Below are 27,661 nucleotides of genomic sequence, written 5' to 3'. Positions count from 1 at the left end.
AGAGGCAACTAGGAGGCCAGCCTGTGAACTCATACACTCTTAATGATGATCATGCATATCAAAGAACCAACTTTGTGAGGTGAACACAGCTCAGTGATCCATTCATAATATTTCACTCCCATGCCCAACTTTTATACTAGATTTTGTGATTCTTCTCCCTTCTGCTCAAACAGCATTTGCTGTTGAAGTCTGAGAGCAGTGGTGAATGATCTGCTGATGAACATCACATCTTGGTTTGGCACCACCACAGCCAGTAAACTGGCTTATTGGTAAATTTTAGGAAATTTCAGCTTAGTTTTGAAGTACAGTTCTGCAAAGCGCATCACATTGTTTCCTTCAGGTCCTCAGTAATTACCAGAGTGGCTCAGGAAGTCCATGAGGCAGAACTACTTTGGTTTAATTAATGTCTGTATTGGCTTTGATTATCATCTTGGAAGGTACTCAGAATATAATTCAGTTCTTAAACGTACTTTGAAATCTGTAGTTTGTCCTACTGCATTTAACAAAGTTTTGCCCGGTGCAGTTATTAGCCAAACTAATTACAGAAGTAGCTGACTGAAATGAGCCTTTCTTCCCTTACCTCCATTGCCTAGAGTTTTTTGCTGCTTTGCTCAATATTTATTCTTTTATTGTGTTATTCTTTGCATTGATTATGAATTTAAATGTTAATTACATTAAAAATTCTACCACATTCTTTGCTTCCAGAAATTAGCTTCCCAATCCAAAAAAGGATCACTTAAGTTTTTTTAACATCCCTATTTTATAAGAGTGGGAACAGACAAGGTCTATCTGTCTTTCTAGATTATTATTATTTTGTGTCTCTGTGTTCTGCCCTTACTATTTGGAGAGGCATTGAATAAAACTGATTCAATCTTTCCAGGGTCTCTTTATGAAAAAAGAGACGCTTTCAATGCTCTTAGTAATCTGTTTTATTAAGATGTCTTTGTTTCTGCCTTTTTTCTCTTCTTTGAGCTGACATGACCAGAGCTGAGCCCAGTAACCCTGCTGAAGACGTGCTGTTCCTGAGGCATCTTCTGCTCCTTGCTTCTCAGCTGCTTTCCATCACACCCGCGGTGGCGTGGCAGGCTAGAGTGCTTGAAGTAACCAAGATATGCCGTATAAAATGCCTTTCGTTTGTTTTTTCTGGTTTGTTGCTCTGGATCCTGTCAGAGTTTCTCTGAATCATGTTAAAGGATGAATTTTGTCAGGGCACAGTAGTGGGGGCCCCCCATGGAGGGGTGTCAGGGACAAGCCTGACCTGTCCCACTGCCCCAGCACAGAGTCTGGGGGGCACCAGGGCAGCCCCAGCCCTGCACATCTGGTACCACCCTGGGAATGAGGCCAGGCTGGGATGTGGGTCTGCGCTGGGACCTGGATTGATGAGGCCTATGGCCAGCCTAGGCTGGGCTGTGGCATTGCTGGGATAGGGGCTGATGGCCCCGGAGGGCTGACATGGGGCCTCAAGTTGTGGGAAGGGACTGGTGAAGGCCTGTTGGTGCCATGAGCCCATGACACATTTCAGAGCTTCACTGATCCAAATTTTGTGTTGAAAATGTGTGAAATCTACCCATTAGCTCAGTAGTGGGTATCTGAAATATCTGAAAATGTGGGCTTTAGGGAGGGTGAGCCTACACAGACTGGAAGGCCAACTTTGCCACCTGTCCCAGGGTGACAGTCACAAAGAGACTGCCTGAGAGTTTAGCTCTCCCAGTTACACAAACCAGCGTGGCCTCTAGAAGCAGTATTTTGCAATGGAGACGTGTGTGCTTGAGCACCCCGTTGTTCTGCAGCACCTCCTTGGCCTGCCTGTCCTGCAGTGTGTCGGGCGTAGGGTTTGCTGTCTGCTGTGCACACCCTGCATGGAGAATCCAGTGCACCTCCCTGAGCGCCGGCGGCAGCCAAGTTCGGATCTTTGGGTTGAAGGTGGCTCCACCAGCCAGGTCTTCTTGTAAGTAGCCAATGCTACTTGTCTGGGGTAAAACCCCATAATAGTTGAGGCTTGACATTTCTTCCCTGCTTTTGCCCATGAAAATAGGCTGAGCCTTTCAAGGCTTCTGTGTTCCTTCATTTAGAACTGGTCTGGCTGTGGAAAAACACAATGTATGGTAGAAGAAAACTTAGGCCTGTGGGAGCATAGAAAAAATGTCTTGAGAGACTTTTTTCCTCTTGCTGGTTTCTGTGGTACAGAGATACTGTGAGACTTAGAAAAGAAACTGTTCCAAGTTACCATCAATGTGCACAGGCATTGTTTTAAAGCTATGCTGATTGATTTAGCCTTCGAGGGTAGATGTCAGGTGTACTATTCATGAATAACAGCAGATAGAGACCAGGGAGATGAGCAATGTTGATCATACTGAAGAATAATGTGAGTGCAAAGGAGAGTACAAAATAAATATGTATCAACCTTTTGGAATTTTGTGTGATTTATATAATTTTAGTGTTGGATTGAGTAACTGATCTTTTCATCAGTGTGTTTCATGCTGTAGTAAACGAGGATTTAAATAGTGAGAAGTTAATAGCTGCTCTAAGTAAAACACACAGGCTCTGGAATGAGACCCAGTCTCTATAACTAAGAACATGCAAAAATTGCAGGGAAGTTTGTTTGAACTTGATGGGGTGCAAAATAAAACTATCATTATGCCAGTGAGATTCACATTTTTCCTTGAATTTTCTGTCTGTTCAAAACAAGCCTGTTAGGTATACTGTAATCTACTGAAATCTACATTTCCACCTTGTATATTTGTACTTGAAGGTCGCTTCATAATTCAGATTTTTGTATTCCAAGATTTTTCTCTCTCCTGTGGTTAGTTCTGGTAGCTTGCTCTGAAGCTCTAGTTTGAACTAATAACAAAGAGAGGCTGGAGGCTTCTTAGCAGTGACAGAAATAAATACAGATGTGGCAAAATGAGTGGGTTATGGAGATCACAGAGGGGAAGACAAGGAGGGACTGGGATGAACTGCAGGTCCTCTAGGGCAGGAAGGGTTGAGAAGTGGCCGCAAGGCCCTTTGCCTGTTGGACTAGTGGTGGGGGTCTTCTGGCAGCTGACAAGGGGACAGAGGCATGAGCAGGGCTCGGGGCATTTTTAGGACAGGGAAGGTTTGGCAGAGATTTGTGGCAGCAGGGTCTGTTTTATTTGCTCACACTTTCCATCCAGACCAGTTCTTCTCATTGTCTTTTTCGGTGTCCCACCTTGTAGGGTGCCTTTTGTCGCCTCTGCAGTCACCCATTTTTACTCAAGCTAGCATTTTATCTTTTCTTCTTCTTTGCCCCCTGCCAGTCCCTCCCAAGTTTTGGGAAAAGGGCTGGGATCTCAGTGTCGCTTGTTCTGGCTGCTGGGAAGGTGATAAAAGGAGGTGTGAAGAGAGGTGAGGGGCCTGTGAAGAGGTGAAGAAAGCACTTCAGTAACCGTTTAGAGAGAGATTTACTCCTTCTGGAGTCCTGCATGGCATGAGAGATGTCTGGCAGGGAGGTACAGCAAGTCTGCCTCACATACACTCATGTGTGTCCTTGGAGATGGTGGCACAGTACTGTGTAAATAGGTGCTAATCAGCGGTTCAGGATGTAGCTCTGCCATTCTCATCTTCTTCAGCACAGGTAAAACCTGCTGTAGAAGTGGACTGCTTGCTTACAAGTATGCAGGTTTGTCTGTGGGTGTAAAAGATGTTGAATGAAGAAGTGATCATTGGTGTTTTATATGTTTTAATCGGGAAGTTAAGATTATCTGGGAGGGCTTTAAATGTGGCATATACACAGCTGTATATGTGCTTTGTGATAAAACTTGTAGGATATTTAAAAAATATTTTTATCTGTTGAATATGCTAGAAAAGTGTCTTTACCCAAGCTGCCTTTGAAAGGGAGAAATTGAGTTGTCAGAATGAAGAGTGCCCCATCTTTTTTGGTTGGAGTGTACGTTAACTCTGCCATTTGACTAGCCCAGAACATTTTTGTATATTTTGAAGACTGCTTACTCTACCCAAAGCTCTGTATTTTTTTGCATTTAGTCCAACTTACCCAATATACAATATTGATTTACATTATCCAAACTGAAAGTTCTTTTCTCTTTTGTGTAAATCTTCAGAGCCATGGTGATGATAAAACATGTCCTAACTTGCCTGAATTCATTTTTATCTGACATCAACAGAAAGTGGAAGAAAAAAACAAACCCTGAACTCTAGTTTGAAATTAAGCCAACAATTTTTAAAGCATGCCAGCTCGTATTTTCCAAAAAATGTTATAACAATCTGTACTTTCTTCATTAAGTAAAGTTAATGGTTTCCAAAAGTTTTCTTTTCAGTCAACACTGTTTCAGCATATAAAAATGATCCCAATTAAGGTGGCTTGAAGACACATAAATGAAGAGTTCTGCAGCTGGTATAACAGCAGGAATACATCTAGGCTTAGCCTCTAATAGACACTTGGGAAGTCTTGTCAAAAGTACCTTGTGCTTCTTTTGGTCTCAGTAGGTAATTCCAATTCCCACCCCATTATGAGCTCCCTAATTTCACAAGAGCTTGCAGGATCATGTATGGAGAGGTCAAGATAAATTTGCATAGTTGTATTAAGAGTACAATTTATAAAAATATCAGATTATTGGGCTCACTTTAAAATCTGTGGTATAACCTTTGCTTCAGAATTGTGTGAACTTTTGCCAGAGTAGCAGAGGAGTTGCCAGCAAGCATGATTAGCTTTCTAGACTATGAGTGTAATGCATACATTTGAGGGAAGATGTATGAAGTTGTACTTAATTCTTTTCCTGGTACTGGACACTGTAAAGGTTCAAATTATAGGTGCAATTAGAAAAGTACTGCCCTCAGTGCTCTCAAATGTATTAATATTTTTTCTTAGTCTTTTAACCACCTGGGATACCCTGGGTGACTCTCTTGGAGCTGTGGCCCAGAGAGACTCCATGAGACAGAGATCTAAGCAAGGCTGTTCAAATCTCTTCCTTGACCAGATCAGTATGTTCCTCCTTACTTGCACTTGGGATCTGACCCTGGTTTTCTACTGTTTCCCCTTTCCTCATGGTACATAGAAAAGATAGAATAATATTCCCAGTTGATTAAAAGGGCAGAGGAGAAAATAAACAGTGTAAGCATAGCTGCAGTGTCTCGTGTGGAGAAGAGGAGGCAGACACATCTGTGCAATGACTTACAGGGTGGGTGAATTACACAGAACATGACTTGATAGAAGAAGCGGAAATGGACCATGCAGAACTGTTAGTATTGTGAATTCACTCCTTTCTCAACTGTGAGAAATGTTCAAAAAAAGTATGCTTTGGGAAGTGGCTCTGAGATTAGACTTTATGCCCAAGATAAAAACCCAGGGAAAAGTTACATGATGCTGGACTTCCATTTTATCAGAGGTTTGATTACCCATGGAAAGTGGGCATGGGAGTCTCTAGCTCTTAAAATCGGGCTTGATAGCACAGGACTGTGAGGGGTAAAGTAGATCACTCCTGGCAGAATATAAGCTGAACTGAATGTCAGTGTTTTAGAAAGAAGCTGTGTGCCTTCTTTTCCTGAGTGGAATGGTATCTGACTAGTTATCACATTTTGCTTAAAAAGTTTCCATTAGGAGGGAGCAGAACTGGGTGGGTGAGAGAATGTTTGAGATACGTGAGATTCACTGTCAACTCATGGGATAGAACAATGTGGAAAAGTACAGCCAAGAACACTGGAGTTAAAGTGCAGCCCTTCATAGCAATTTATTTTAAGTGAAACTGTATGTGAAAACATAATAATACCAAGAGTTCATATGTGGAGGGGAATTTTCAAAAACAACACCCTAATTATCTTTCCTACTGAAAAGAGATTGAAATTCTCGCCTACTGAAAAGAAGTTCTCTTTTTATTTCAGAAACTGTCACTTGCAGAGAAAGTGAGCATCAAATGGCAAGCCTAAGAAAACCAACCAAATAAATTAAATGGTTTTTTGAATAGTTCTGTCTGGAAGTTAAGAGTAAAAGGAAAATGGGGAAATAATGCCAATTAGGAGACTTGGAGGCATTTTTTCCTATCCCTGAAAAGTAAAATTGAGAATTCTTCAGGTCCTATGTAGAATGACACAAGCCATGAGAAGTCACTGATGATAGAATGTATCTAAATGCTGGTTATATATTAAACTGTGAAAAATATACCTTTGCAGTACAATAGAAGATAAAATGATAAAGGAGTTTTTTGCTGTTTTATTACCATGGAAAAGAATAAGGGGTAGGGAAGGGGAGGAAGATTTACTGAATAGGAATAACAGCAAATTCTTTTTAAAGGTCTTAGACAATGGAGGTTTATGTTTGTTATTCCCTGGTGAATTTTCAATGAGGAGAAAGGAATGTAATTGTATGCCCCTGTGATTAAGTCCATTTGCTGTGCAAAGGGGCCCACATGGCCATGGCGTGCTCATGACTGGGCTGAAATGAACATTGACAAGTTTTGCCAAAAAGGGGAGGGAAGCCGGAACGCAGAAGATTTCATTAAGGAGCTCAAAAGAGAGGACAGCTGCACCTAATTTTCAGAAGCACATAGTTGTCTTCGAGGAAGCTAAGCAATACAAAGAATAAAGATTAATTTTTATTTCCTGAAGAGTAAAGACATTCCATTTATTTTATCTCTTATTTTCTTTTCTGATCTGGATTTAAATAAGGTATTTGCCCTCAGAAGAGGTGTTTCTAGAAAGCGAGAATTTCTTCTCTATGTATGCATAAGTATACCTGCTGAGTACTCACTGTTGTTATCAGTAGTTCATAGTTTGATGGTACCTGACAGTAGTAAGTAAAAGGCATTCAACAAAACCATCCTGGAGCTGTCCAATACTGAGCATTTCCTTTGAAGAAGACTTGATTTTCTCTGTTCTTCAACACTTGACCACATGCAGTTTTGGATTTGTTTCGTGGTCACTGTATCTGATTTTTAAATAGATTTGGGTGTACATGTCTCCTGCTCATGCAGAATTACTTATAGGATGCCTTTGAAAAGTTGGGCAACTGCAGGCAATTAAATCTCGCTCAGAAATCAAAGAGCTATGAGAATTCTGTTATATGGTGATTTCATTCGGAAAACTCTGCTACATTAATACCACAATAGAACTCAGACACTGATGATTGACACCTGAAGTAAATATATAATCACTGTAAATAATGAACCTATTTTCTTTGAATAAACAGGAAGTACCCTTTCCTGGAAATGAATAGGTCAAGATGTTGAGTACCATGGTAAATGGTACCATGGAAAATATTAATTTTGGTACCATGGAAAATATTAATAATTATTACAACAATTGTTACGAAATAATCCTATGTCCTTTTGAGACACAGACATTTTCCTACTTTTTTCCTGACATAGTTATTTTCTAGGTGTTTTTTTTTTTTTTTGCTTATAACTTTTTCACTAGTTGATATTTTCAATCTATTTTTGTTTTCATGGAAGCTTATTTTACAACATGACTGAAATGAAACTGGCTTTCTGTATTTGTATTTGCACTTTTTTCTCCTTTAATACTGTCTGAGAACCAATAATCACGTACATAGAGTTCATCTTCAACAAGTCCATTCCAAAACATATATGATAGTATTGATTTTAAAGAGCTAAAATATAAAGCAATGCTTATATATTATGTTATAGTTGCTAGTTACTATGGCTAAATTATAGCTAAACTGTGTGAATTCCGACGGATTATATAGCCCAGATAAGAACCAAGAATGTAATCACACATTTTGGAATAAGGCTCAGAGACAAGAAAATCCATTTGAGTCAGAGTGGATCTATTTCTTATAGTTTAAGTACGAGAACAGTATATGATACTATCTACACCATATTTGGCTCTTGATACTATGCCAAAAAATGCTTTTTTTTTTAAGGAGATGACCGTTAAACAAAATCAATCTGAGATTGTAAATAACCATATGAAATTATTTAGCTTATTGTGTGGATTATCTAGAATTCACGTACCACTTATGTAATTACTGAGGTCTTAATGTACCTGCAAATACCACAATTTTTGCAGTAACAAATACAACTTCTATAAAATTACCCTGAATGGATTAAGTTAGCATTCTCATAGGATTCAATATTTCAGTAGTTTTGTATTTTGTAAATGTATTATCAAAATTGGAGGAATAGAATTTCAAAGAATACTTCTTTTTGTTTCTTTTACATGAAAAGCAATGTTAAGTGGAGGTTTGAGCATTGCATATCATTCTGTAACTGGAAATAGAATAGCTGGTATTTAAAGTTTCAGGTTATACGATGTAACGTGTATGCTTATTTATTTTGATGGCTTCCTGATCTGTTTTGTTTGCAGGCCCAATTATACAGACAATACTTTGTTTATTTAGGCCTCAATGCAACAAATTACAGACCAGGTGCAGATTTTATGATCCATTGAAATCACTATTCTTTTTTTCTTTTGAGTGGAAACTGCAGCCTATTCAGTCATTTTAAGTTGAAGAAGTCACATTCTGTCTGCACAATAATTGGTTTTGTCTAAACCCACAGATGCAAGTTTTACAACTTTCAGGTAAATGCTGTATTTATTTTTACATGTCTGTGTTAAATTTGACATATTTTTTATACTTCAGCACAGAATGTAGACAATAGCGTACTTTAATGAAAAGCAATTTGTCCATCTCTCCCTTAGTATTAAATTCTGTACAAAATTCTCTATATTCTTTGGCACAGGTAAGATAACATTATTATTGGCTTGTAGCCAATAGCACACTTAACAGGTTCTTTAGGATTTTCCTCTTCAGGATGTCTCTGAGAAGAACTGGAGAAGTGTCTCTCTGACACTCACTCAGTGATGCTCTGTAGTGCTGACAGCCAAGACTTGCCTGGCAGAGGCTGTGCCTGACTCCACACTACCTTCACCACCAGGAGGTTGCCCTCTGGTACAGAGGTTTCAACAGCTCTTAGTCATACTGTGTTCTTACCTCTTACCTTACTAGAGGATGTAAATATACAAATAAACCTTTATTGCATTTTTGAACCTTTCTTTAATGTGAATTAAGTCTGCTAAAATTTTTTTCTGTGAAGCAAACTTCATAGATTGGGAACATCATAGAAAAGGGACTATGTTTAGAAACTTCATCTGGATCCATTTTGATTTCCTTTTGTGTATGTTGTCTAACATAAATTATTTATTGCTATACATTGACTAAGTTGGGTATATAACTCTTTTCTCTTTATTTTTTTCCATGTGTATTAAATGGTTGTTTATGCTGCAGTCTTACTATATTTTCAACAGTTTATCAATCCCACAATTTAAAAGCTAATAGATATTTTCTAATAACACTATAAAAATTATTATGAATCTCATCATCATTATGAACAAATATAAACCAAATTATGTTAGTTCTCCATAGCATAAATGCAGGCAATGATAAATCTCTAGATTTTGGGTTGTACCACAACAAGAACCAGCAGCACCTCATTTTGTACTAACTGCTTTGTAACTGGTATTTATAAATTAACTGGAGCAAAAAATGTGAAAACTTGCTATTATTACCTCCAGTATCTTTAGTGTTCTGATGAAAAATGGTCAGACTCTTGGGAATGTTGGCAGACTGTTAAGAATTGGATATAATTAAAAAGGATCACTCCCAAAAGGAAGGCTGCAGAACACCATGGTCTGAAGCGTCTCTGCTGGCAATGCTGTTAAACCGTGACTTTTAATTTACTGTAGGAAATACAAATTGACATTCAACACATGCATTTATCTCCATAAGCCTTCTTTATATGAGATCACTAAGACTTCATGCATAGTGCTTTTGTCCAACTGTATAATCCTTAGCTTCCAGTGCCACAATAAACCCTAGAAACACTGCAGGTGTTTGCTCTGAAATGCTGTAAATGATGCTCAAGATGTGTTCTTGGGAACACAAAATGTATTAGGTTTCCCTCTTGTGTATGAATTCATCTTTTTAAACAAATGAACAAGTAAAGCTGAAATCTACCACTTTTCTAAGAGCATGAGTTTGATATTAAAAAAGAAAATCTCATCTCAAGTTGAATAGCTCTGGAATATGTCTGAAAATGCATTTGGCATCTTTAGAAATGTCAAATTTCTGGTACAAATAATAATTTATTCCTTTCAATTTTTTTTTTTTTAAACTTTGTATTAAAACTTACAATAATATAAAATCTGTTTTTTTTTAAAATTTGTGGTATTCCTCTGAAAGCTAAGTTGTACACCTGGTTAGGCAAGAAAGCACAACCTGTACTTTGTTTAGGCCTGTTACCATCAATATACTGGGTAAGCAACTTGCCATAGGTCCTAATAAATGTGCCATGTTGATTTATTCATCCTTTTGCAACCTACATTGGTGACATTTCTTAATGGACTCTATGGAAAATAAGTTACTTATGTCTTGTATGTTTTGAGATACGGGAACTACTTTGGAAAAATTAATCTGTGCTTTTGAAAGAAAAAATGTTCCCTATACTGCTCTAACTTCTACTGGCCATTTAATTCACCTGTGGCTCATTTAAGTCAAGTCAGCTGATTCAGAAATGTGACACTCTTGAATTATTAAGGAATTCTAGGCCCCTTCATGTCAAAAAGAAGCAAAGAGCAGAACTGCTTGCACTGTTCTCTTGAACAGAAAAGTTGTAAGTGGAATGGTATGAAGGAGACAGAATGGAATCATAAGATTCTTAAGGCTGGAAAAGACCTTTAAGAACATCAAGTCCGACTGTCAACCCAGCACCATCACCATGTTCACCGTTACACCATGTCCTGAAGGGAAAGTCTTTGGCTGTTTACGGATGGGTTATAATATATAACCCATATAATAGAATATGTTATCTCTCAGAATAGTCTGTGGTGGGTCTGCTGGTAAATAATATTTAACTGTTGCTCAAAAGAGGGAGAAAAGTGCCTGATTTATTCCGGTTCCCTGGTGGGAACTTGAGGTGTGTGGGTGATGAGTGCTTATGACTGTTTGGTATCTCTGCTGAGTGTAGTAGCAAGTCTCATGCCTGGGGGCCAGACAATTCTCTAACCCATATGTTGAAGATTTCTTCATAGCCATAGAGTGGGAGGAAAGAATTTGCCTTCTTCCCATGAGTAAACTGGCAAGATGGAACAGGATGCAGCCTTCCACCCCCACTCCATCCTTGTAGTGCCAGCTTGTAGAGGATTGCCTGCAATGGCAGAGGAATAATTTTCTGCAGTTTTGAACACTGAGATTTCTAAGAACTTCCAAGTGCAGAACAAACTTGCATGGCCCTGTCTGTTGTTACTGTTGAAAAATCAAACACCTCTCAGTTCTGAAGGTAGTTCTCCTCACAGTATCCTGGAGATTTAGGATTGCACTCCTATTGTATTATTAAAACCTTATTAGTGAACTCTGAAGATTAATCAATATGGTGGCCAATAGCCCAGATAGACTGGAGTTCGAGAGAAGAAAAAAAAGCGAAGATACAGGAGGTAAAAGGTTAAAGCAGTATTAAGTTCAGGGACTTTTCCTTAGTGAGAACTGAGATGGTTCTGCTAGCTTAGGAGTGGGACAGTCACTCTCCAGCATCATAAAATGGGAATGTGATAAGCTAGGCAGTTACGATACAGAGGGATGTATCCATCTACAAAGTATTGCATCTGAAAATTCAGACACACAAAGACATGTAGGGAATATTTTTAACATGTTAAGAGAAACATTGATCCCTGAACAGTGAAAGGGAACTTCTGGAGTTATTCATGAAAGGGGGAAAGCCACCACTATTTGTTAAAGAATCAAAGGCAGTAAAAAGGCACTTTGAAAGCTGAAGGTCTGATGGATGTCTTCTACAGGGGCTCATGTTGCCTCTGAGCACAAGATTAATTCCTTTTTGAGCACCTTTGAAGTGTCATAATAAAAAAGATACTATTTTGTCATGCCTGACTTCAAACTGAAAGACCTTTGGTGGACATTTCACTTGCAGGAATATGTCTGGGTATTTTGTGCATGTGATGGGGTGTACTTTGAATACCTAAACTTTGTCTCCTGGTTACTCAGCTGTCTGTGGCACTTGTTGCCAAAAAGGTAGGTCAAGATATGGCAATGCCCCCCCCCAAAGCCCCATTCTGCCCTCTGGGGCAGCAGGATGGCAGGGCTGTCTGTCCCCCCCTCTTTCTCCTGTGTGCTCTTATCACCCTCTCCTTTTTCCTTCATAGGCCCTGTCTGCAACAGAACAGCTTGGAAAAGCAAGCATCTTGGAGAAGGGTGATGTGCCTAAGGCATGGGGCTGTGCCCCTCTAGGGAGAGTGCCTTGGACACTGTACTCTGAGGAGTGAGATCTGCTGGAAAGGAACTGCAGACATTCAGAGACACAGAGGGGGTTGGAAGGCACTTCTTGTGATCATCCATTCTAGGCACAGCTCAAAGCAGACCCAGTTAGTGTAGGCAGGTTAGGGTCTTGATCAGTCCAGGTGTCAATAACAACAAAGATGAAGATTTTTCCTCTTCTTCTAGTGTCTGGCTGTCTTCCTGAGAGAAAATGAATGAGTTGGCATTTCCTGTGTTCCCAAGCGTGCCCATTTCTCCTTGTCCTTCCACTGTGTGGATGTGGGAAGAGCCTGCCTCCCTCTCTTCTGGACCTTTCCCCTAGGTAGTTGCAGACTGCAGTGAGATCTCTCTGCATCTTTCTCTGCATTTAGGCAGAGAGGTTGGGGGTGGGTGAGAGGTGAAGAGATACTCACTGGTTTTATTCCCGACTCCCACTTAGACTCCCACAGCCCCAAGACAGTAGTGACCAGGATTGCACCAGCTTCTTCTCATTCCCCATACCCCAAGAGTCCTCCAGAATCCTGCAGACATCTGACCTTCCTCTAGGTTCTCCCAGTGACCTGTAGCAATGCTGACATCCCCACAAGGAGCTAAATTATTCTTAAAGGCCATTCTTTAAATAATCAGAAACAGGTTTACTAGCAGACACTGAGGGATATCTACAAACAGCAGCGGCTTCCTAGATCATCCAGAATAATAATTTTCATCAGTTTATTCTATGTAGATTACTTCAGAAATGTTTTTCTTGGTGTTACTATTCCATAGATAATCACCTCAATATGCACTGTTGCTCCAAGACTGGGTCAAAATAGAACAGAATGTTTGGATGTGTGAAGTCGTATTGGGTTTTCTACGTGAGAAGGTGATTTACATCATCCAGGGAGAGCTTTGTATGGTATTTTCAGGCTTATTTCGTATTTTTTCTAAATGCTATTTACCTTTGTGGAACAAAGATGAAAGCAGAGAAATACACAGGAATCTTCTACAGAGGGAATACCCAGAGACAGGGGTTGTATAGTGCAGGACTGCTGCCCATCCTGCATCTTTGCAAAGCCTTCTTGATGTGGATTGCATTCAACTCTGCAGCTACTTTGTCTTCAGTTGCTTGGTGGACTGAATGAAACCATATGGTAGGCCTAGGACAGAATTTTATACTTTTGAAAAGTAATAAAAATAATTGTCTACATATAATGGGCTTTAAGAGTCATCACAGTACAAAGAAAGTGAGCTGGATTACTTGCTGGAATATCTTTAGCCTTTTTGCAGGTGTAAAGCAGCTGGGTGTGGAAGTTCTGCATGGTTTTAATTTTTGCTTGGGATCATACTGATCTGGAGATACGAATGTTTCTCAAAGTACCAAATTTTGGATATACTTGAAACAACAAATGTTTGTTTTCTCCTTTGAGCATGCATGTGCTGAAGTTCTTTTTTCTTCCCTCAAAAAACTGTTTAAAATCTTAAGGGTTTTATTTAGCTCCACTGAATACAACTGTAATTCTTTCAAAGTTTTACTAGTTCAGGTCCTAAATTCCTCTAGAATTTCTCTTTCCATTCCTTCAGCCATCACAGCCTCCTTTGAGTGAATTGTGAATATTTTGAGTGAAAACAAGACTAAGTAAAAAGAACCGTATCATTAAAAAACATAGAACTGGAAAACCTAAAAATCCTTTTTATCTATTCACCTTATATGGTTCTTCTTGCTTTGATCTCAGTGAGTTTGTATATTGTTAAAATGCTAACATAAAATCAAATGTTTTAGATGGCAGTCTACTTCATGTTACCTTTATATATAGTCTAAAGTACTACATAAAATTGAATAAACATTCATTCATTCTGTGGTATGAAACAATAACATTAGGTTTTGAAGCTTGAACAGACAGTTTAATGAGCTTTTTGTGTGACTATGGATTATTTTTTTTTTTAAAGATTAGTCTGATTTGTGTGTAATTGAATTTTTTCCAGAAGTGATGGAAAAAGAGAGAGACAGTTAAAGAATTGCAAAGGCCTAGGCTTTCAAATGAAGTTTTGATGCCTTTGGCTAAAGCAGGGGTCCACATCATTATTCTTATCCTCTCCAGCCTTTGACATTACTTATACTAAAACAGATAATAGCATTAAGTGTAATTTGTGGAAAAAGACAGTGAATAACACAAACGGGCTTGGTGTGTGCTGGAATCCAAGCCTGTTTGGAGGATAAAAAGGAGAAAGGAATAGAAGAAAAAGATAAGAAGACAGAAAAATATAATTTCTGTTTCTGATGCTGGTCCTTACTTGCAGGAGGCAAACAAAGCCCGTAGACTTATTCTTTCCTTTACACAGTAAACTTATTTTAAATCCCCTCTTATGTACTTCTTACTGCATCTCTCATGTTTTCATGGCAAATGTTGCAGTCATTGCATTGCAAATAACATCTTAGTTAAGCCAACTCTACCCTCCCTTTTTTAAAAGTGGAGAACTAAAATAAAAAGATGAAAAGAAAATAAATGTAATGGGAAAAGAAAGAAGTGGGTGAGGAGCTATAAGCAGAAACGTGTGTCTGACATACGAGGACCTAATTGAATCTGGTAGCACGGACTGTTTAAGTCCTCAGCTGTCTTGCTTTTCTGAGGACTTTGAGACCACAGCAGTAACTGATGAGCAATTCTGTGTATCTCTTGTCAGCTAGGCATGAACCAAAAGTAGTCTTTTAATTGCATTAGGAGTTCTTACTTGGATTGGTTCCATTTTTACATTGCCTTTATGACTCTTTTTGTCAACGTTCATTGTTAGAGATTGTTGTACCTTTCTCTTAGACTTAAACTGATTTCTATAGTGGTTTCATTGCTAAATGATATATAATTACATGTAATTATAGATAATTACTTCATTATATGATTTCTAGTTATTTCATTATGTGCCCCAATGATCGTTTCCCTTGTCACTGGCCCAACTGAATTTTAAATTCCTTAGTGCAGACAAAATGGTCTCCCAAACTATTGCACCAGCTAGTAATTATATTAAATTGTTTTCTTTTCCTGTTTGGTAACATAGATACTTATACATATGCGCAGTCAAAATTTGAACTTTTGGATTTGCTGTAGGAGTAGGTTGAAACATTTCTTACGCAGAATCCTGTTACTGTATGCAAGGTTAATTTCAACTGTACCATTTGAGTGTCAGATTTTATCCTATTGATTAGCTGTTTTGTTTTTCTTGGGTCCATCCAAGGAGGGAAAGTTCTGTGGGATCTCAAGATGCTTGATAAGAGAGAAATAACAGCACAGGCTTTTCACAGAAGGGATTAAATAATGGTTTCCAGGGAGACTTCAAATTCATTTGTTGCAGCCAGAACTCTGAGCTGCCAAGTGTGGTTACTTACGTAAGTTGCCTATCCTATATTGTTTCCCAGTCAGGCGTGTATCAGTCCAGTAGCTCAAATGCTGTGGTAGGCCTCCTTTTTCTTTAACCTGTAATACCTAATTGCTGGCTCCTGGCACAGAATCCTCTTGGAGTGGGAATAAATCCAACAAACCACAAAGTGCCAGAATAAATTGGATTTAAAAGTACAAGTCTTCTGTGACTTTAGATGTTGGAACATGAATACAAACTGTCTCTGCTGTAGGCTGAAGGAATCCACAGGTTTGTGTGCTTTACTGAATCATGTGAAAAATAAACAGTTAGCCCATCCTATTTAAGAGGATTATTTTCTTTCAAAAATATAAATCTTCTTACTTGGGTTATAATATGTATCAACTGCTTTCTTTAGTCTTCCATGTATAGCATGGAAGTTGGTATAAAGGCTTTGTACAGTTGATACAAAGCCTTCTTTCCAAAATCTGCTGAAAAGATGATAAATTCTTTAATCCTCTCTGCACCTTTATATAATCTGCATAATACTTTATACATCATATATATATATATCAAAGCTAAAAATATGAAGTTTCATCTTAGTGTGTAGTACTAATTCTTGTGAGTTTATTTTGTTCATATTGAATACCTCTAATAATAGGAATTGTAATCGTGTTGGAGAATAATTGCATTTAAACTACTGGTCCATTGAATTTTTTTCTTACCTATCCCTAAAATGTCTTCTGGAGTGAAGATTGAAATGGTTTGCTTTATCGGTAATTTTGGCAATGCTCTGTTGACTGTTAAGTCATATATTTTTAATGAGAGATTTATATTGTATCCGTGGCACAAATTAATGAAATATCAAACATAATCTTGAACTAGTAGTTAATGCCTTTAGTGAGTTTTGAGGGAGAAATACAAAATAACATTTGAACAGCAAAGCAGACCATGCTAATGTGTACTTGAGGGACAACAGATGTATATGCAGAGGCAGATGAGACTGATTTCTGAAAATGCAGATGAGATGTGATGTAATGTTTCTCTGAGGTCTCCAATATTCATTCACGTTCTTTGCATTCATCTTCAGCTAACTCAGTTGCTTTGCCATCAGCTCTGCTCAGCTCCTGTTGCTGCAGCTGTGGACTTGAGCAAGAGGTCTTTGTCTGCATTCCTTCTCAATTTTTCATGTGTTTCTCTGGCTCCATTTGGAGATCTCCATTTTTTAGTCTGTCTACCAGGTAAGCTTTTAGATTTATAAAGGGAAAGCAAACAAAACATGCCTCTTAACTTTGAGTGCTGTTGTAAAAAGAAAGATAGCAAAGGTGGTGGAAATGGGTCAGATGGCCCAAGCAATGCCCGCTAGGCTTTTCTTTTTAAGGTAGTCCAGGCATTGCTTTCTGCTAGGGTTAGGAAGTAAAATACCTGAAACTGTGCACTATGTATACTTTGCATTGCCGTTTATTTACATATAGACTTAGTACAGCTATTGCTTAGCCAGAATGGAATTGCAACTACTTTTCATCCTTGTTGCACTAATACTCACTATTAAAAAACCCCAAGAAAACTCATAATATGTGTCACTTAAATACATAATTTTCTTTCTTGACTTCTCTTAATAAAACCCATCCATAATCATATATTTAATATTGTAGAAAACTCCTGGCATGAATGTAATTATACTGCTGATTATGCCAAAATAGTTTGTTCCAACATATAGAAATAGAAAGAAATGGGATGAGGGATACTGATCACTGTGGGAGATTTTATCTATTTATATGCACATCTTGCATTTATGTACATATATGTATGTGTAAACCAAGCCTAAATTAATTATATCTTTACAGTCTCACCCTTCTCAGGAGACGCTGTTATTCTTTTAAATGTTTGCAGGTATAACAACCTCATCAGTTGTGTCCACCAAGAAAAATAAATGAATAGGAGCAATATGTGGAAAACATGAATGCAGAATGGGACTGAAATCCAAGTGGAAATAAATAGAGATTCAGATGAATTACTTGAGGAAAGAAACTGACTTAGAATAGCCTCACAGTCTTTTTTAATGCCTAGGACTGATAGTATTAGGTAGAGATGGGAATAAATAGTTAAATGTAAATTGCCCTAACATTTTATTTGAAAATTGCATTAGTTTTGAAAGTGGAAGGAGCAAATATAAAAAGGTTGTGATTCAAGATTGCGTTACTTTTCCACATTACTTAATGCATATTAATCAGGATTTTCAGGGTTCCTTTTTCTTGCTGCACAGTTCCTGTAGTATTGCATGAGTTTTGAAAATGCAAAGAATCTGCTGTATGTCCTTCCAGTCATTATTGTTGTAATGTCTTCATACTTGTCCCTTTGTAGGCCAAACTTAATGATCTCTAGTTGAATTGAGAAATGTTTATGCAGTGATGCAATATGAGAGAAGTGTTAACTTATACTTGGAAAGCTAGCTAATATATATAACCTTTAGTTTGGTTATTTTCTCAGAATGCTGGAAAAGGTTAGAACCATACCCTTCCTGACTTTCTTCTTAGGCAGTAACTAGCAGTAGGAAGAAGTGAAGGAAGAAACTCTTCCTTTCGGTGTAGTTCTTCAGCAAGAAATCTTCATGCAGCAGAGAAGCCAGGGTTTTCGAGAAATCTCTCTCTATGAATTTGAATAGTGACAAAATTGCACTGAAGAGCAAATATTTTTAATTCTGTAAGGTTCCAAATTGCTCTAAGTTTCCTCAGAGTATTCATGGGAAGAATAAAATTATATACTTATCTGGGCACTGGAAAAATAGCAATGGAAAGACTGCATCAGTAAATTGCCTTTTGAGATACAGAAGGTGCTGCTTTTAGGCATCATAAATGCAAAGTGGAAATACTGCCTAACCTGCTTAGACACATAAGTTTTCTACTGAAAATTTAAACTGGATGTGAAATTATTCTGCTGTGCATGCATATGGGAGATGTCATTTGAACCTTTGTGCACTTCAGTGGAGGAAAGCTGTTCTGGGAATTGCATGCCTTTGCCATCTGTAACACACTGACAGTCTTGAATTCATTCGAAAATCGAGTAGAGGCTGTTGGTTTCAGTAATGGCTGTACCACATTTCCACTGTATAGGAAACCTGAGTTCAATTCCCTTCCCAGTCAGCAGAGTTCAGTGGCCCTGTTGGTGCAAGTGTTGCTGCACAGCAAAATTGCATTGCCCAGAAGAAAGCAAGAAGTAAGTTGCAGGAGCTGTCCAGTTGGTTAAGGTTGCCTAAAATGACACCATGTGGATGAGTTGCTGTGTCACCAGTTTCCAAACTTCATTGAGTTTTCCTTCTATGCGCAACAAAAAGTGAATGTGCATGGGGTAGTTTGTCACCTGCCTCTGACTATGCCCTCATAGGGTATGGGCAGATGCAGCCAGGTTTTATTTTACCACCTTTCCCTCCTGCCTTTGGGGAAGACAGAAATAATACTTTGTGAACTCTGCTCTGGTGGAGAACAGAGTCTCAGCTGCTACTGCATTGGTTCAAGGGTCTGATGTTTAGTAGCACTGCTAGGGCCTTACCTTTTGTGTAGTCTCAGATGCAGAGAAATTTGCGTGAGTCTTCATGCAAATCACTCAGAAATGTGTGTGCTCTACAGCCCCTCATTTTGGGAGCTCAGAGCAGAGGCCTTTACATAAGCTGTTTGTTTTCCCGTTGTCTGAGATAGGCCATTTTTCCTCAGAGGACTGTTTCCATTCACTCTAACATCCCTTTTGCTATCAAACTGGCAAGTAAAATACCAAGATAAAAAGCATACAGTGAAAGAATGGCCATAATGAGTCACACTAAAGGTCCACCCAACCCAATATCCTGTCTCAGTTAATATCTCATTAAATCTTGTGGCTTTAATTTAAACAATTTTGTGGAGCTGGGAGATAGCCAAAGGTTCGCTCCTGGCACCCTATACATCACCAGTTACAAAGCCAATGGTTGCAGCGCTCTGTCCCATTTAAAGTGGAAAAAGCGAACAACTATGAGGATGCCTTGAAAATACTGTAACATGTGTGTATTTCTCCACTAATACTCTCTCAGTCTGCCACCCTTTACTTGAGCTGGATGTATTTATTTGGATGAATCTGTGTATTTATTTAGTAATCGTGTATGAATTTCTCCTGCATCAACTTCCATATATCAAAAGTGGTTTGGTATAACTGAGAGGTGGGAAAGCAGTTCTATATATTTTCCTGATTACGTTTGGTAAAATCACAAACTAATCACTAGGGATAATTTGGAAAAGACAGAGGCCAAAAGTTTTATTTAAAATATTAATTCCTGGGTTGGGTGGTGGTTTTGGTTTGGTTTTTTTTGTTTGGTTGTTTTTTTATGTTTGGGGTTTTTTTTGTATGTGTTTTTGGTTTTTTTTTTTTTTTTTTTCCATGTATCCTAGCATAATATTGTAGAATCACAGAATATCTCAAGCTGGAAGTGATCCATATGGATCATTGAGTCACAGCTGTTTGCAGGTGCAAACAAAATAAGGAGCAAGTATGAATCCCATATCCCTCTGTTTGTGCGGTGTTCTGACGGGTTTACCTTCTCTTACTGCTTCCCTGCACAATCTGACCCAGCTCCTGCAGCTCCTGCAGCAAAATTTCCTGTAGCAGTCAGTAGAGCTCTCAGGGGCAGAGAATAAAGCAGTGAGCACTTCCATGGGCCACCATAGAGACAACTTTCTTCTCTGTTTCTCTTAAAAAAATGGAGATAGAAGGGGCATGATCAGCACTGATGAAATTTGGCTTTTGGCAATGGCAGTGGAGAGGTCCTGGGCTGATATTAGTGGCGGCCTCTCCATGGTGGAAATAAGGCACTTGAGAAAGTATTTTCTGTAAGTAGTTTCAAGTACACTTTTGTTGCCTGTTCAATAATTACTGTGTTGACAAGATACAGCAGCTGGCTCTCTGGTGTTGTTGGTTTGGCATCTCATTTGACTGTTAAAAGTGCAGTGCTATAATATTATTTCCTCTCTAGTAAACTGAACATTGGAATCTTTGTTGTCTGTTGCTTAAGCTCTGGGTTTGTCCTTTTAATTTTGGTTTCTATTAATAAATCCATTTTGGACAACTAAACATTTATTTTGGTTTATACTTAAAATGAAGTTCTCAAGTACAGGCTTTGTTGAAAATGAAATAGAGGATTCTCACAAATGGAAAATATGTTCTGTCAAGGGAATGCAATTTGGTTCTGTGAATCAGATAAGCTTGTTTTTACAACTATTTTACTGATTCCTTTTAAGAAGTTTAAGTTGGACCATGTTTCACCAAAAGAAATCTTGCTGTGATGGGATGTCTTTCAATATTAACGACATACTCTGAAGGCTGCTGTAGCATTCTTGATGCCTCTCTGTAGCCCAGGACAGCCAGCAAATGCTGCTTTCACGTGTACCTCTCCCACGATGAAGTATTAGTGTTTCTGTGGAGCAGCTCCTTCCTCTGAGGCACAGAACTTCCTTGCAGGCACCTGCTTTCCCCTTCCCCTTCTGAGCATCTGCCTCTTTCCTGTAGCTTCCATCGCTCCTGAGGATCTGGGAGGCTCATCCCTGAAGGTATCAGTGGGTAAGTGCTTGCTGAAGGATGAGCAGAGATGAAAGGGCACGGTGCAGTTTAAGGAAGGCATTAGTGGTTTCTGCAGGGTTGGTGAAAGGAGAGCAGTGCTGGCGAGTAGGATCCCAGTGTCCTCGCCTCACCTGAAGTATCTGTGCCCATGACACAGAGGACATTCGAGTTCTATGTTGCAGGCAGTGTGTTGTTAAAATGATTTTTTTAAATTTAGTGTCCTGTTTTAATTCCATAAAAACGTTACAGCATTAATGGTAGCTGGCCCTGTACTCTTTTTAGTGAAGACTAATAGCAGTGAAGTCACTAAGTTGCTTGTTATTTTGTTCAGTCTTCTTTTTCGAAACTGTACCTTATAATTTGTTTATTTCTTTTGTGTTGTTGATGGGAGGAATCAAAAGGATTTTATAGTTTCTCAGGCTCAGCACTGTGCTTTTTTATATGTATATCAGCTCTCTGTACTGTAGTCTATCTTGGTTTTTTTTCAGTTATAGGCTGACATTTTTCTGATATTCTAAAAGCATGCAATTGTCCTTGAGTCACCTGCTATTCAAATTGCCTCATAGATTTAATTTCATGTGTTCTTCTTTGATATTGGTCTATTTGGCCTCATGAGAGACGTGTTTTACCCTACGCTAAGCACTTGCCATGGAAAACGATGGAAGAGATTTTAGACTGATCAATCGTACAAACCATCAAGTCTGAAATAATCTATGTAAATTGTCTACCTCTACCATGGTAATACTTTTTCATGTATTACAAGCCTAATACACAGCTTCATAATTTTAAGCAGATCCTTTTTGAAATAGCTGGAACAGGAAACTGCCACTTGATCTGTTTAAATGAAGGTGGTATCCCAGTATTTGTGTAGCAGCATTGGAACAATGCATCTTATGTCCAATCCCATAGACCCCAAGTGTGTCTGATTTCTTACCCATTCTGACACAAGGTAATGTGAATAACAAAATATGGGTCTACCTTGCAATTATCTGTAATCTGAAGAAGAGATTTAATAACAGAATTATTATGGTTTTGCTTTACTAACTTTGGAGGATTATATTAGGTAGGTGTAACATTTCCTGGAAGTTGACTTCTGTGCCGTGAAATGAATTCACCCTGAAAATTGCATTTTACATTGGAAGATGAGATGAGAGAATACAAAAGAGATTCAGTATACTTTCTTTTAGAGTCTTGAAATTAATGGGTATCTAATACAGTGATCAAAAAATGTATCTTTTATCACTATGACACTATTTTTTCTATAAACATAGTGAATAAATATTTCTTAATTAAAGTAAATTTGTCAAATAATATTTTTAACAGCAATATCAGACTAAAATTGCCTGACAGGGGTTTATAGTTCATAAACCATGATAACAAAGGAGACATAAACAGAGGAGAAAAAATCAAAAGTTGAAGATACATGTAATTTATGCAGTCTTGGATGTTACAATACACAGCCTTCAGGGCTTGACTTTGCTGAGGAAGGGCTGGGGCTTGCTGAGATTCTGACTCCTGGTGTCAGTGTCAGCCCTGGGGTAGAGGAGTGGGAATTGTCCCACACTCCCTGAAGTAGCCAGGTGTGTGGGTTGAGACTGAAGTAGCACCTTCTCACCAGTACTTGGTGTGTAAACACTTGCCATACTTTGGATCTTTTGGTAATGTCTTTTGATAATGGCGTCTGAGTAGGATAATGGGATAATGTTTGGACAAGTGTGACTAGGAATATAACCTACTCGTGAATGTGCCTAGCAGGAGAAGTGTATAAATGCACCTTGGTGAAAACTGGGCTTTCAAAAAAGGGCTGGTGGGTGTTGTTGAGTTTAGAATCTCAGTTTTGGGCTTACATGCCTGACTGACACTTCTTGAGTCAATGGTTCATTGCAGGGTGGCCACATCTGGGCTTGCAGATTTGATTCAGAGCTGTTCCTCATACACAGTTTTTAAACTGCAGAAGCTTGGATTTTTTTTGTAATATAATAAAACTGTATTTTCTTTTCATTTTTTCCCATCTAGTTTTGTATCAAGACCTTGAGAATAAAACACACATGGCACAGATCCAAACATTTTTTCAGATGCTGTTAGTTCTGCTACTTCATGATTACATCTCAGCTGAAGATGGGGAAACAAGAGCAAGTAGGTGTTAATTTTTGCATTTCAGATAAGTGCAAATTCAAAACATGCCTTGAATTTTTAGTATCCATTTTGGTGTTCACATGTACACTTCTGTTGATGGTGATTTTATTCCAATATAATTTTCTTGGTGAAAACCCCATAATATATGAAAAATAGCTTCAATGTCTTACTTCTCCATTAGGAGGGGAATATTTTTTTCGTGTGTGTGTCTTGGAAATGCTTAAGAGGGTAGATGGAACTGTAAAGCTCCAGTATTGATTTAAAGTTGAATCTTGAGCATTTGCATTTTCATTTCTTCAGACGTCATGTTCTGAATAGCTTAATGTTATGTGAGAAACTAAATAAGGAAGAATAAGTATTCTGTGAGAGGAAGCTGAGATAACTCCAGTTCTGGTACAGACCTTCTTGCATATTCTTCAAGATTAGCATCTCAAACCCCACCAAACCATTTTTTTACTCTAAATCTGGTTTATAGAAAAGAAAACATCTACCTGCTCTAGAAGGCTCCATCAAAATGAATACTCTGCTTTTAGCAGAGTCTAATTATATTGAGTCCCTCCCAACTGAAATTAATCTGTGATTCATATCCCTGGACCACTGAGCAATGCACTCTGCTCAGCCTTTGCTCCTTCTCCCAGTGTCTTTTCATCACCACCTGCATTGCAAAAGCATTTCTCCTGCAGACTGTGGTTGCTTTCAAGGAAGGTGAAATCTTGTCTTGACCAGAAGTGTCCATAGGCAGATTTCAGGATAAGGCAAAGCTCTCCTTCCTGTGGTGGAGCTGCAGACTTTCACAAAACAAAAGGACAGTAAGCCCCATGACCTCATGTGCCATGAGATCAAAATAATCCCTCCTGGTTTTGGCCATGTCCTTGGCATGTCATGTGTCAGTTATCAAAACTTCTTTCATGGTGAATGGAAGGCAGTTCCCTCCTTTAGAAAGTTATTCCCTCCATCTGAGAATGGGCATGTAGCGTGGATAGGAATGCCTATGTCTGTCCATGGCCTGTAGTTGGCAATTTAGCCTAAAAACTCAGTTTATGACTACAGCTAGGAGAGCTGAATCCATGCCTAAGTTATCATGCAGTTATACCGTAGTTATTAAATGCTTATGTGATTCTGTATTCTGGAGGTTGAGCTCATTCACTGAATACTTTTCTTCTGCAAAAATCAGAATATGCTACCAGCAACATTCAATTGAGATTCAGGATTTTGTAATACTAGTTCTGTAAATGCCATGTAGCAGTGTCCAAAGTCAATTAAAATGTATTTGTAAAAGGATTCTGTAGTATTCAGAATATACCCTTCCTCCACAATGTGCTTGGTTTGGAAACAAAAAGGAGTTTTTATGTTTATCATCTCTGCACATAAGATATGAAAAGACCCAATATATATTCATGTCTGTTTATTGAATGGAATACAGTTGCCAGCTAAGGAACTGAATTCCAGAATTTTTCATAGTTGTTTCTGGTGCTAATGTAAAAACCAGAAAATGGTGTGGTTTTCAGATACCAAGTTGGATCCGTGTGGCTTACACAAACAATCTTGCACAAGTTTGCCCTGATAAACTCTGCTAATTTTTTTTCATCTGGAATGTATTTCTCAATAAAGATCCTAATAGAAACACTAATTGATAGAGAAAAACATTTACTGTGGAAGAAGAAAGTGAAAGGGTTCAGTAAAATATTTGTTTGACTTTTATTTTTTTTTAGGTTGCAGAACTGCTCCGGCAGATTTAGTTTTTATCTTGGATGGCTCTTACAGTGTTGGCCCAGAAAACTTTGAAATAATCAAAAGTTGGCTTGTCAATATTACAAGAAATTTTGACATAGGGCCAAAGTTTATTCAAGTTGGAGTTGTCCAGTATAGTGATTACCCTGTACTTGAAATTCCCCTCGGAACTCATGAATCCACTGAGAAGCTCATCAGGGAAATGGAGTCCATACACTATCTGGGAGGAAATACAAGAACAGGAAGAGCTATTCAGTTTGCCTTTGACCATCTTTTTGCAAAATCCTCAAGATTTTTAACAAAAATAGCAGTTGTTCTCACTGACGGAAAGTCCCAAGATGAAGTCAAAGATGTAGCAGCAGAAGCAAGGAAAAATAAGATCACTTTGTTTGCTATTGGTGTTGGCTCAGAAATTGAGGAGGAAGAACTTAAAGCCATTGCCAATAAACCTTCATCAACATACGTATTTTATGTTGAAGACTATATTGCAATATCAAGAATTAAAGAAGTTATAAAACAGAAACTTTGTGAAGGTAAGCGATTATAAAATATTTTTAGATGCACAAAATGTAGTTCTGTACACATATTTTTTCATTTCACAAGCAGAATACATGATTCATGCAATCTAAGGGACCTGATACTCTTCACCCTAATCTTTTGTTTTGATTTTATTTGTGGAAATTCCTTCCAAAATGTTATTTTCTCTATCAAACAAAGAGAAAGATATATTTGGGAAAGATACAGTGTTTTAACACAGTAAGTGTTTAATTTCAATATCTATCCTTTTGCCCTAAGCCCGAATTTTTTTCATTGATAAAGTTTAAGAACACTAAAATATTTCAGCAATTCTCATAGTGCCGAGAATATAGGGTTTATTTTATTGATTTCTTTGTTGCAGCTGATACTCATGCATAATCCAGCATTTCTTCTAGACAAGCGAGAGGACAGACTGCCATTACAACAGGAGTACTTCTGAATACATACTTCTTCTAGTATGTATTGAAAAAGCCAGAAGAAAGACTGCTGGCAAAAATAATAAAATTGTAGAGTGGTTTGGATTGGAGGGGACCTTAAAGGTCATCTAGTTCCAACCGCGCTACCATAGGCAGAGACACCTTTCACTAGATCAAGTTGCTTAGAGGCCCATCCAACCCGGCCTTGAGCACTTCCAGGGATGGGGCATCCACAGCTTCCCTGGGCAACCTGTTCTAATGCATCATTGCCCTTACAGTAAAGACTTTCTTCCTAATACCTAATCTAAACCTACCCTCCTTCAGTTTTAAGCCATTCCCCCTTGTCCTCTCACTACATGCCCTTGTGAGAAGTCCCTCTTCAGCTCTCTTGTAAGGCTCCTTTCAGTACTGGAAGGCTGCCCTAAGGTCTCCCCACAGCCTTCTCTTCTCCAGGCTGAACAACCCCAGCTTTCTCAGCCTTTTTCCTACAGGAGAGATACTCCAGCCTTCTAATTAACTTCGTGGTTTCCTCTGGAGTTGCTCCAGCAGGTCCACGTCCTTCTTATGTTGTGGCCCCAGAGCTGGACGCAGCACTCCGGGTAGGGACTTGGAAAAGTGGAGATGTCTGGAGCTGTAGCAAGCTGTTGTGATGTTTCTTAGAAGGTTTTTATGGAAGAGTTAGCCAAGACCAACACTGTAAAGTGACTCTGACTTTAGAATGCTAACAGCATTACTGCATTGAGTTTTCTGATAATTTTGTAAAACAATGGCTTATATATATAAAAATGATAGCAAATTGCTTCTAAGGTGTATCACTCAAACTCTATGATGTCAGTGGTATTTTGTATGTTTCATTATCAAGAATTTATGCAAGTCCTGTTTAAATTGTACCATATTTCTGCATTTAGTAAGAGTGAAAAATAGATTTTATTTGCTCTCACTTGGAGTATCATCTTCATTGAAAAAATATGGTGATCCTTTTGTTGAGGATATTAATGTTTATTTCTTGCTACATTAAGTGAAAATCATAGTAATTCCTTGTGGCTGATGTAGTAAGGTGGTCAGTCCAAAAATTAAGTCATCTAAGTGGAGCTAAATTATTTAATAGAACTTAATGGAGGGAGAAATTCCCCTGAATAAACACAAAATAAACACAATAGTTTCTTTGAATAAAGTTTTAGAAGAAGTGCCATTATATTTCATCAAGATGGATTTTCAGCTTTCAGCATCAAGTTAACTAGTATCCCTTAAAATTCAGCTGTGGTATTTCACATGATTTACAGCAGTAATCTGTGGATTTTGACTATTTACACCAAAGTGTACTTACTCTTTCACTTGAAGTGACCCTTTGCATTGTCTCCCTTATGTTGTGCACTTCCCTTCTGAGATGGTTCTCCTGCAGAGCAATCAAAGCCACTTGGCAGCTTCATTTCTAACCACAGTGTCTTTAGCCGGTGAACTCCAAGCCTGGAATTTTTATAGCTAAGTTGTGTGTTAATTAATTAATTAATTTATTTATTTACTGGTTATCCTGTTGTTAACATTCACTTTGACTGAGGGAGAGGAAGTTCCATGAGGGCCAAGCAGTGGTTTGGCTGTGATCAACCACATGAAACTGCCTGAAAATTTTGCAATTCTTTTTTCATGGTCTTTGTGTAAATGTCTAAAAGATATGCTG

At 38.3% G+C, this 27,661-nt stretch overlaps 1 protein-coding gene across 2 annotated transcripts in view; it reads left to right on the top strand.

Moving 5' to 3' along the window:
- COL21A1 (collagen type XXI alpha 1 chain) overlaps positions 1-27,661 on the top strand; it is a 96,653-nt gene that overhangs the window by 1,616 nt on the left and 67,376 nt on the right. For both annotated transcript variants that reach the window (XM_048298955.1, XM_048298956.1), the window contains exons 2-3: positions 23,180-23,299; positions 25,012-25,563. In XM_048298955.1, coding sequence (XP_048154912.1) covers positions 23,212-23,299; positions 25,012-25,563 — 640 coding nt within the window. In that variant the 5' untranslated portion in view covers positions 23,180-23,211. The remainder of the gene's footprint in view (positions 1-23,179; positions 23,300-25,011; positions 25,564-27,661) is intronic.

The sequence above is a fragment of the Corvus hawaiiensis genome, chromosome 3, assembly GCF_020740725.1.
Source record: "Corvus hawaiiensis isolate bCorHaw1 chromosome 3, bCorHaw1.pri.cur, whole genome shotgun sequence".
NCBI classification, from domain to species: domain Eukaryota; kingdom Metazoa; phylum Chordata; class Aves; order Passeriformes; family Corvidae; genus Corvus; species Corvus hawaiiensis.
This window is presented reverse-complemented; position numbering and strand designations above follow the sequence as displayed.